The sequence below is a fragment of the Pituophis catenifer genome, unplaced genomic scaffold, assembly GCF_029215685.1.
Source record: "Pituophis catenifer annectens isolate HBS135680 unplaced genomic scaffold, rPitCat1.0.hap2 SCAF_15, whole genome shotgun sequence".
Taxonomy (NCBI): Eukaryota; Metazoa; Chordata; class Lepidosauria; order Squamata; family Colubridae; genus Pituophis; species Pituophis catenifer.
This window is the reverse complement of record NW_027256895.1, coordinates 3,791,047-3,802,756: the sequence shown is the minus strand read 5'-3', so window position 1 is coordinate 3,802,756 and position 11,710 is coordinate 3,791,047. Positions and strand designations below refer to the sequence as shown.

At 44.4% G+C, this 11,710-nt stretch overlaps 1 protein-coding gene across 1 annotated transcript in view; it reads left to right on the top strand.

Moving 5' to 3' along the window:
• Nucleotides 1-9,857: 9,857 nt before the first annotated feature.
• REC8 (REC8 meiotic recombination protein) overlaps nucleotides 9,858-11,710 on the top strand; it is a 37,476-nt gene continuing 35,623 nt past the window's right edge. The window contains exons 1-2 of the mRNA XM_070954436.1: nucleotides 9,858-9,913; nucleotides 10,017-10,085. Of these exons, the coding sequence (XP_070810537.1) occupies nucleotides 9,858-9,913; nucleotides 10,017-10,085 (125 nt within the window). The remainder of the gene's footprint in view (nucleotides 9,914-10,016; nucleotides 10,086-11,710) is intronic.

The following is an 11,710-nucleotide window of genomic DNA, read 5'->3' as shown; positions in this document are numbered from 1 at the left end:
AAAATGGGGCACGGGGGGGGTGCAGCGCTACCCCTCCACAGCCAGTTTTTGGTCCCAGGAGGCTGCAGGGAGGCCTACTAGGCCCAAAATGGGACACGGGGGGTGTAGGTGTGCAGCGCTACCCCTCCATGGCCAGTTTTTGGTCCCAGGAGGCTGCAGGGAGGCCTACTAGGCCCAAAATGGGGCACGGGGAGGTGCAGCGCTACCCCTCCACGCCCAGTTTTTGGTCCCAGGAGACTGCAGGGAGGCCTACTAGGCCCAAAATGGGGCACGGGGGGGTGCAGCGCTACCCCTCCATGGCCAGTTTTTGGTCCCAGGAGGCTGCAGGGAGGCCTACTAGGCCCAAAATAGGGCACGGGGGGGTGCAGCGCTACCCCTCCACGGCCAGATTTTGATCCCAGGAGGCTGCAGGGAGGCTTACTAGGCCCAAAATGGGGCCTGAGGGGGCAGCACGACCCCCCCACGGCCAGTTTTTGGTCCCAGGAGACTGCAGGGAGGCCTACTAGGCCCAAAATGGGGCACGGGGGGTGCAGCGCTACCCCTCCATGGCCAGTTTTTGGTCCCAGGAGGCTGCAGGGAGGCCTACTAGGCCCAAAACGGGGCACGGGGGGGGGTGCGGTGCGACCCACCATGGCCAGTTTTTGGTCCCAGGAGGCTGCAGGGAGGCCTACTCAGCCCAAAACGGGGCCCTGGGGGGCAGCGCGACCCACCACGGCCAGTTTTTGGTCCCAGGAGACTGCAGGGAGGCCTACTAGGCCCAAAATGGGGCACGGGGGGGTGCAGCGCTACCCCTCCACGGCCAGATTTTGGTCCCAGGAGGCTGCAGGGAGGCCTACTAGGCCCAAAACGGGGCACGGGGGGGTGCGGCGCGACCCACCATGGCCAGTTTTTGGTCCCAGGAGGCTGCAGGGAGGCCTACTCAGCCCAAAACGGGGCCCTGGGGGGCAGCGCGACCCACCACGGCCAGTTTTTGGTCCCAGGAGACTGCAGGGAGGCCTACTAGGCCCAAAATGGGGCACGGGGGGGTGCAGCGCTAACCCTCCACAGCCAGTTTTTGGTCCCAGGAGGCTGCAGGAAGGCCTACTAGGCCCAAAACGGGGCATGAGGGGGTGCAGCGCTACCCCCCACGGCCAGTTTTTGTTCCTAGGAGGCTGCAGGGAGGCCTCCTAGGCCCAAAACAGGGCACGGGGTGGGGGTCCAGCGCGACCCCCCACGGCCCGTTTTTGGTCCCAGGAGGCTGCAGGGAGGCCTACTAGGCCCAAAACGGGGCGCAGGGTGGGTCGTGCACGCGTGCATGTTCTGTCATGCCTCCCCGCGGCTGCTTTCAGCACACGCCGACAAAAACGTTACCCATCACTGATCTAGTCCAACCCGCCGCCCAAGCAAGACCCCCACACCATTTCTGACAAATGGCAGTCCAATCTCTTCTTGAAAGCCTCCAGGGATGAATTTCCAAAGTTGTGTTCTTGACTGACGACCGCCATTGAGCCCCAAAATTTCTGTGGTTAAGGGAGACATTCGTTCAGGGAGTTTTGCCTCATTTTACGACCTTTCTCGCCACAGTGAATCACCCCAGTCGATAACTTAGTAGCACGGTTGTTAAGCGAAACCGGCTTCCCCATCGGTTTTGCTGGTCCGAAGGCCGCAAAAGGGGATCACATGACTCCAGGTCACTGCGACTGTCATAAACATGAGGCAGGTGCCAAGCATCTGAATTTTGATCATATGACCATAGGATGCTACCAAAGTCATAAGGGTGAAAAACGGTCGTAAGTCACTTTTGTAACTTTGAATGGTCACTAAATGAACTGTTGTATCTCCAGGACTAGCTGCATCCAGATGTACAATACCTGCACGAAGGTGGAATGGCCTAATCCAGGGATGGCTAACCTTTTTGCCGTTGCGTGCCAAAAGCGGAGGTCGCGCGGAGGGGGTCGCGCGCCTGCGTGCCCACACCCACAATTCAATGCGCCCCACCCTCCCGCACATGCATATGAGACCACCCCGTGCTCCCCCTGGTTTTGGCACGCGATGGCCCAGTGGGACCGGTAGGCCCGTTTTTCGTCCTCCCCAGGCCCCAGAGGCTTTCTAGAAGTGAAAATGGCCTTCCCCACCCCCTTGGAGGCCCTCTGGAGGCCGGAAACGGCCCGTTTGCCAATTTCCGGTGTGCCCAGATAGCCCAAAAATCAGTTAGCCTGCGCACTCATATGTGGTGTAGCTGAGCTAGGGCAATGCTCGTGTGCCCACCGATATGGCTCCATGTGCCACCTCTGGCATAGGTTCGCCATCACGGGCCTAATCCATACGAAATCTGGGAATACCATGGATTTACACGTTTTGACAAAAGAAAATGTCTTTTTATTTTGATTTTGACGGCATTACATCATTATACATCATACATGGTACATTATACCCCAGGGAGCAGCTTGGAATTACTCAAGATCCTGATAATAATTTTCATTTTTTTCTCTCTCTCTCTCCAGCTCCTTCCAGTCAGTATTTTGTTGTTGTTTTTATTTAAAATGTTTCTAGGAAGGCAACAGTTTTAAGAACATCGTCAGTCTTCCTAACGTGCTGGTGTTGTTATGGAAGGAAGGAATTAAGAGACATCCCTTCGGGGCAGATAGAGTCAGCTTATTATTGCAATAAGGTTCAGATAGGTATTGCTACCTCAAAATCTGAGCAAAGTAATGAAACATGAGATTCCAGTTTTATACAGTTCCAAACAAAGGATTCTGCTAACACAGCAATTGATGTGGTCATATACATTTGTTATATTTAATTGACATTTCCTAATTACTAAGTTTCATATTATTCTTTGCCAACGGTCATAATTGGAGGCTCCAGCTGGTCCAGAATGCGGCCGCGCGGGTGGTTATGGGAGCGACGTGGCGCTCCCATGTGACCCCCCCTCCTGCGCGAGCTGCACTGGCTCCCGGTGGTCTTCCGGGTGCCCTTCAAGGTTTTGGTTACCACCTTTAGAGCGCTCCATGGCATCGGACCGGGGTATCTACGAGACCACCTTCTGCTACCAATAGCCTCTCACCGACCAGTACGCTCCCATAGAGAGGGACTCCTCAGGGTGCCGTCGGCCAAACAGTGTCGACTGGCGGCCCCCAGGGGGAGAGCCTTCTCTGTGGGGGCACCTACCATCTGGAACGAGCTCCCCCCAGAGATACGGAAGATCCCGGACCTGCGCACGTTTCGCCGTGCTCTCAAAACTTTTTTATTTCAGCAAGCTGGCCTGGCCTAACTCCCCTCTTTTAAATTTTTTAAATTTTTTAATTCGTGATCTTATAAATTGGGTGTTTTAATCTGTGTTTCGGCCAAAATATTTAATAATTTTAAGGGATTTTTAATATTTGTATTATCTGTATTTTATCTTGGCTGTTCACCGCCCTGAGTCCTTTGGGAGTAGGGCGGTATAGAAATTTGATTAAATAAATAAATAAATAAATAAATAATTCTTCTTGTAAATCACTGAAGCATAGATTCAAATTATCTCTTGTTGATATTACATGTGGTCATCCTTTGATCTGTTTTAACCTTCAAACAAATATCTCTATCTCTGATAACTGAGAGGCCCTTCTTTTGAATGTTTCTACTTCAAAGGAATTCTCTGCCTTTCAACTGGATAATTGGCTTCCCTTAAACAAGCACATTTCCTTTCCTACAATACTATGAATAAAGAGGGCCCTTCAGTGATCATCCGGCTGGACCCGCTTACCTACATTAGTGTTATGGAATGAAAGACTGAAAAACATTCCTGGATCAGCCAGATACAGTTTATTGCGCAGGTTCAGAGCCATATTTGTACCTGAAATTCTGAACCCCGGAAAGCTCTGATACAACCGCTTATGTATGTTTCCAAGACAAAGGGTTTGGTGAGCACATGCATTTTTCCATATATGGTTAACATACACTTGTTATATGATAATTGACACTTCCTAATTACTAAACCATTATTTTCTAGTTTATAAGATTATCTTTAGCTAGACAACCTTCCTTAGTTCTGTAATTACTAATACGGGAGATTTATTGCTGTCCTTAGGTAATAAGTAACTCTTTGTAACATACATGTCCTTGTGTCTTTGACAGTGAGGCCCCTCAGATGTTTTCCATATGACCGTCCTTCCGTGACAACTAGGCCTCATCAGAAGATATATTACCAATAGTGGGATTTAGCTGATTTTTAATATAATCTCCAAACAAGCACATTTCTCCCTTATAATAATGTGAATAGAGAGGGTCCTTTAGTGTTCATGTAACTGACCCTGTATGATTTTTACTTTATTCACATTACTGGTAATCAGTCATGTTGGAACTCGTAATCTTTTCTCACATTTTTTTTTGGTGCTTTTTTTTTTCTGAATATGATTTGTCACCAAAAGAGGAAACTCAAAAAAAAAAAAAGTTGACTCATTTTAAAACTTGAGACTTTTCTCAAGTTTTCAGGAAGTGGCACAAAGGCATCATTTTTCCAGTTAAAAACCGAAATGCTGCAAGATTTCTTGTTAATTAATGAACAATGTTTATTTTCAAATTTTTAGGGGCTTGCCCTAAAAATGAGCTGGTAAATCGTTCAGTTCCCGGGAAGCAATTTTTTAAACCTATATTTCGTGAATTGGTGGCAGAGCTGGGAGTTGTTCTTAGCAGCCGAACAATCAGATCGTGGTAGTTTCTTGCATTTTCAGCTGACGATTTGCAGAATAATAAGAGTTGGAAGGCACCTTGGAGGTCTTCTAGCCCAACCCCCTGCTCAGCAGGAAACCCTATGCCAGTGATGGCTAACCATTTTGCCGTCGCGTGCCAAAAGCGGGGATCGCGCGGGTGTCACACATGCTCATGCCCATACCCATAATTTAATGTGCCCCGCCCCACATGCGCTCCCCCTGCTTTTGGAACATGATGGCACGGTGGGCCCAGTAGGCCCGTTTTTTGTCCTCCCCGGGCTCCAGGGGCTTTCTTGGAGCCTGGGGTGGGCAAAAACAGCCTTCCCCCCCTCCAGAGGCCCTCTGGAGGCCGGAAACAGCTCGTTTCCCGACTTCTTGTGGGACCAGAAGGCCTGTTTTTTGTCCTCCCCAGGCTCCAGAGCCTTTCTAGGAGCCTGGAGAGGGTGAAAATGGCTCTCCCCACCTGTCTGGAGGCCGTCTGGAGGCCGGAAATGGCCCGTTTCCTAACTTCTGGTGGGCCCGGAAGGCCCAAAAATCAGCTGGCCAGTGTGACAGATAGATAGATGATAGATAGATGATAGATAGATAGATAGATAGATAGATAGATAGATAGATGGATGGAGAGAGAGACAATAGGTAGATGATGGATGGAAATAGATAGATGATAGATAGATAGATAGATAGATAGATAGATAGATAGATAGATGGAGAGAGAGAGACAGCCCAATTGGGCTTTTGAGCGCATGCGCTAAAATAAGCCTCCCCCTGAAAATAAGCCCTCCCCGAAAATATTTAAATGCAGAGCTGGAAATCAGGTAAGATGGCAAGAGGAGCCCCATCTTGCTTCACACGCCCCCAAATAACAAGATCTTCCCGAAAATAAGGCCAAGTGCTTATTTCAGGGTTCAAAAAAATATAAGACAGGGTCTTCTTTTCGGGAAAATACGGTAGATGGATGGATGGATGCATGGATGGATAGAGAGGGAGAGATAGAGAGATGATAGACAGACAGACAGACATAGATAGATAGATAGATAGATAGATAGATAGATAGATAGACAGACAGACAGACAGACAGATAGATGATAGATAGATAGATAGATAGATAGATAGATAGATAGATAGATAGATAGATAGATAGAAAGAAAAATATAGATAATCTCAGATCTAATGAATGCTTATAGGGAACAATTTCTTATATTATGCATCTGAGATCAAATGCACTTGCTTTCAACCACAGGTATAAAAATGCTAGAAACTTTTGCTTGTAGATACTTGCTATAGGAATAAACCCCAAGAGACTTATTCTGCAGAATTAAATTGATTTTATCTCACCCTTGGTGCGTGATTAATTGGGTTAACACCGCCAGGCAAGCCCCCCTCCCTCCCAGCTTTTTGGCTTCAATCACTGAAAATAACATGGCTAGCAACTCCGAAACCAAGCGTGCCCAGTAAGGTTACGAGATTATATTAGCCTTGCTATCCATAGTTCAAAGTTCCATTTCCAGGCAGGTGATGGCATGTGGGATCGCCATGGTGACAGGTCAGGTTGTCCTCCCGGGGTTGCTAGGCAACCTATCCTCCCTAATTATTTTCCCTTTGATCCCTGCAAATCCACTGGAAGATTAAAAGCTTATTTAAAGATGGCCTTGGCCGAAGCATTCCTGAGGTATTGCTCAGTGGCAGTGTAAAGCACTGGGAAAATGAGCCCATAAAATGAGCATAAATGAGCCCATATCAACCTGTAAAATAAATGCAAATTAATTGTAGGAATAAATAAACTAAAAAGAAACCTGGCTACGAATAAAAACATTTCGCGATTTCGTTCCAGCTATTGAAGCTTCCGTCTCTGCAAAATTCATGAAATGATGATTGCAAAGAAAGGCAGAAAAGCTGTTTCTTCCTATTTCCCCAAATTTGGGATCTTTTTCAGTTGGGTTGGACTACAACTCCCGTCAAGGCCAATCCTCCCGAAACAGGACGATGGGACATGTCATATAGAGTCTGTTTAGGAAGGGCCAGGATCGAAATGGCGGAGTTGCCATTTCTCTTTGCTCGGACGGGGACCAAAAGTGGCGGGAAATGGGTTTTGAACCCGTTCCGTTTTATTTTATTGATTGTCTTAATTTAGGTATCAAATTTAGGGACTGGCCCAGGTCACGTGCCGAGCAACGGTTTTTAACCTCACGACGGCCTTGTAAGGTAGGCCTGGGTATCTATTGCGAATTATTCTATTCTCACGATACCTTGTCCAGTGGGTAAACAGATGGGAGTTATTGTTGTATCTTTATTTTTTATTCGTTTTATTGCAATTTTTCTTTCTTGCGAGCTGCCCAGGGTCATTGAGAATTTGATGGCAAGTTTATTTAAGTAATAGTAATCATAACAAGAGACGTGTAACATTAAGAGTCACATTAACTGGGCTAGAAACTAGGTGATGGTGAGTTCTAGTCCTTTCTCATCCATGAAAGACAGCTGGGTGACTTTGGGACCAGGAGTCAGTGAGTTCTAGTCCCATCTTAGCCCATGAAAGCCACCTGCATAACTTTGGGACAATCACCAGGAGATGGTGAGTTCTAGTTCTTTCTCATCCATGAAAGCCACCTGAGTGACTTTGGGCCAATCACCAGGAGATGGTGAGTTCTAGTTCTCTCTCAGCCATGAAAGCTACCTGGATGACTTTGGGCCAATCACCAGGAGCCAGTGAGTTTTAGTCCCATCTTAACCCATAAAAGCCACCTGTGTAACTTTGGGCCAATCTCCAGGTGACTGAGAGTTCTAGTTTTCTCTTAGCCATGAAAGCTACCAGGGTGACTTTGGGCCAATCACCAGGAGTCGGTGAGTTCTAGTCCCATCTTAGCCCATGAAAGCCACCTGGGTGACTTTGAGCCAGTCACCAGGAGACGGTGAGTTCTAGTTCTTTCTCAACCATGAAAGACACCTGAGTGACTTTGGGCCAATCACCAGGCGAATGAGAGTTCTAGTCCCATCTTAGCCCATGAAAGCCAGTTGGGTGACTTTGGGCCAATCACCAGAAGATGGTGAGTTCTAGTTCTTTCTCATCCATGAAAGCCAGCTAGGTGACTTTTGGCCAATCACCAGGCGACTGAGAGTTCTAGTTTTCTCTTAGCCATGAAAGAAAGCCAGCTGAGTGACTTTGGGCCAGTCTTTCTCTCTCAGTCCAGCCCACCTCACAGGGATGTTGTTGTTGTTATTGTGGGGAAGATAGGAAAAGGAAAGAGTATTAGGCATGTTGGCCACCTTGAATGGTTTATATATTTAATTTAATTTAATTTAATTTAATTTATCAAATTTTTATGCCGCCCAACTCCCAAGGAACTATTTATACATTATACCATGTTTCCCCAAAAATAAGACCCGGTCTTATAGTTTTGGGGGGCTCCAAAACCTGCATTAGGTTAGGACTTATTGTCAGGGAAACACAATATATATTATTTTTATTTAAAAAAATAATAAAGGCCTGATATTAATTAATTAACCTCTGGGATGAAATACACCCCCCCAGGGAAAATGGGTGGGGCAAAATCACTGTGTGTTGTGATTGGATGGTTTTCCTCCCGAACTCTTTCGTCTGATTGGTCAAGCTTAGCAAGTGGGTGGGTCAACCAGCCTTGGGGGGAAAAAAACCTGGGCAAAAAAAAAAGACTGAATGGCATTTATACTATCAGAGAACCGAAGAGATGAGATTTGATTGGGCTACCGCTCCAGAGAGAGCCTTCTTATTGGTCCACCCTCCCAAAAGATGCCAGGATGACAGCAGGTATTGGGCTCCATCCAATCAGGGCTACTCAATTGTCCACAGAGCGGTGGGGGGGGAGAGCAGAAGAGAGAATACAGAGATGTGATTGGTTGGAATTAGAGAACTAACGTCTGTCTCCGAGCTGGAAGAAAAGTTTCCCTTCATCTGTTTCTCCATGCCGGGATTGGCTGAGCCATTAAAGGAGGGAGAGGTTCTTATTGGTCAGAGCTTTGGAAAGCAGCAGGGATTGGTCCAAAGCTATTCTTTTAAAGGCAAAACTGACACCTGTTTCATTTGATGTCTAAGATACACTGAGGGAATGTAGAGGCTTTATTTACAAGAATTAATTGGAATCTAATCCTTCTCCTCTCTTAATTCCAATTAATTCCTTAATTACTTTTAAAAAAAAAACCCTACTCACCAACTAGGTCCCTGATTTTGGGGATAGCTCAACTCTTTCCATGTCTCCTTTTATTCATTTTTCCACCTCGGTTCTCAATAATTGCAATAATTAACAATTTGGATCAAAAGCTCCAAATTTATTGGTTTTACTCCAGTTAAAACAGCCTAATAATTCATTGTTAGGCACTAATTAAGCCTCTCGTTAATTGTCTTTTTTTTTTTTTTTGGTGGAATCTGCCTTTTCCGTTTTTGAACTTTTGAACCGCAAATTTGTTCTTTTTTTTAAATTCTTTTTTTTAATTTTGAATTTGGGGCTTCTATTAATCTGGGTTTTTTTTTCCCCCAGCTCAATAATTTGTCCCTTATTAATTAGCTTTGTTCAGTTGCTGTTAATTAATTGTTCTCAAATTACTCCATTCCTTTTACCAACACCGTAATTCTTAATATTCTATCCTCATTCACTTCTTACAATTAATATAATAAGATTTATTTTTAATGCTATCAATTGGGCTTCAGTTATCCATTCTCATACAATAGTTAGTTGCCTTCTTTGGCTATTTTAATTAATACGGTCACCAACAGAGGCAGAAACTTCTCTCAGTAAATTCTGCTTATTCTTCATAGCCCTTTTAATTTAAAAGCGTTGTTTTAAAAAAAACCTCCATAACTCCATAACTTTACTTCTTTTAAATCTTGATGTAAAGTCTTAATTCACAATGAAATAATTTATGGGGCAGAAAAAAAATACTCCTGCCTTCAATTCGATGCCGTCTCAAATCAAACCTTTGAGATGACTTGATTTCTGAGTTCAAAAAAACCTTCAGTATATCTGCCTCTTAATCGATTTGTATAAACCCACAAATAAAATAATACAATATATTGTATTGTCTTGTCTGGAAAAAAAGGGCCGCTCTTTAGAAGAAAGCATAAACACCCATCCATTTTAATTTTTTTTACAATTTCTGAAAGTTTTTCTTTCTCTTATTCTTTAAAAAAAACAAAAAAAAAACACCGATTCCATCATGTTTTACTATCCCAATGTTCTGCAACGCCATACAGGATGCTTCGCTACAATTTGGTAATTTGCCTTTGTTGGAAATTCAGATGTTTGGGTGTAGTACAACAGGGTGGCACATGGGTATAACCCAACCCACCGATTGACCATGTCATATGTCCAACAGGTTGGCAGCGACTGGAGCTTCAAAACTCCTAAAACGGGAATACCTGAAGGTCAACGTTCCCCAAACATGGTGAGTGAGAGTTGAATTCCCTAAAAAAAGAGGAATTGAGATCTGCTGGGTAGATGAAGTATTTTTTGTTATTATTATTATAGGTCATCCAGGAACGTACGCCCACAATCGAGCCTCAAATTTTTGTTGCCAGGAGAAACAGTTGTTAAGTGAATTTTGCTCCATTTTACGACTTTTCTTGCCACGGTTACTTAAGTGAATCTGGTTTCCCTGCCCCCACACCTTGACTTTTATTTATTTATTTATTTATTTTATCATATTTGTATACCGCCCTACTCCCGGAGGACTCAGGGCGGTGAACAGACAAAATAAAATACAAAGACATTCAAAAGTTAAAAAACTATTAAAAACAGATTAAATAATTTAGGCTCAAAAAACAAATTAAAACATCCAATTTATCTAAAAAACATTTAAAACCCAATTTAAAAGCCAATTTAAAAGGGAGAGTTAGGCCAGACCAGCCTGTTGGTCCAGACTTTGCTTGTCAGACGGTCCCAAAAGAGGATCATATAATCCAGTGGTGAAATCCAGTTTTTTTTACTACTGGTTCTTTGGGCGTGACTTGGTGGGTGTGGCTTGGTGGGCGTGGCAGGGGAAGGATACTGCAAAATCTCCATTCCCACCCCACTCTGGGGCCAGCCAGAGGTGGTATTTGCCGGTTCTCTGAACTGCTCAAAATTCGGATGCTACCGGTTCTCCAGAACCTGTCAGAACCTGCTGGATTTCATCCCTGATATGATCCTGGGACATTGCAAACCGTCATAAATATGAATCAGTTTGGCAAGCATCCAAATGTTGGTCGCATGACCATGGCGATGCTGCAACGGCCATTAAGTGTGAAAAACTTAGTGGTCATAAGTCATTTTTTTTTTAAGTGATATTTGTAACTTTGAATCGTCACTAAATGAGCTGTTGTAAGTTAAGAACTACCTATAATTATTACTATTCCTTTTGAAGAGGACGGGTTCAGTATATAAGTGGTCCTCGATTTACGACCACAACCGACCCCAAATTTTCCATTGCTAGAGCAAAGCAGTCGTTAAATTGAGCTGCGTCCCATTTTGTGATCTTTTTTTTTTTGCCGCCGTTGTTGAGTGAGTCACTGCAGTTGTTAAGCGAATCATGCCGTTTTCAGCATAAGCTGGGTTCCCTCATTGACTTTGCTTGTTGGACGCCAGCTCAGAAGATTATGAATGGTGATCTATGTGTCATATAATATAGGTGGGCATACGCATAATTTTGTATTTATTTATCTATTATTTTGTCGTGTTTATGCAGTATATATTGGAGGTGGTGATCCTTTGAAAGCTGGCACAACTAAAATCTCATTTAAATGTATGCTGATTAGTGTACATTTAAAGTGACAATAAAATTATTCTATCTATCTATCTATCTATCTATCTATCTATCTATCTATCTATCTATCTATCTATCTTTCTATCTATCTCCCTATCTATCTATAATTTATCTATCTCTATCTCTCTTTCTATCATCTATCATCTATCTGTATCTATCCATCTGTCCATCTATCCATCCACCCATCCATCACATGACCCTGGGACACCGCAACTGTCCTAAATACATACCAGTTACCAAGTGCCTAAATTTTGAAGTGTGACAACCAG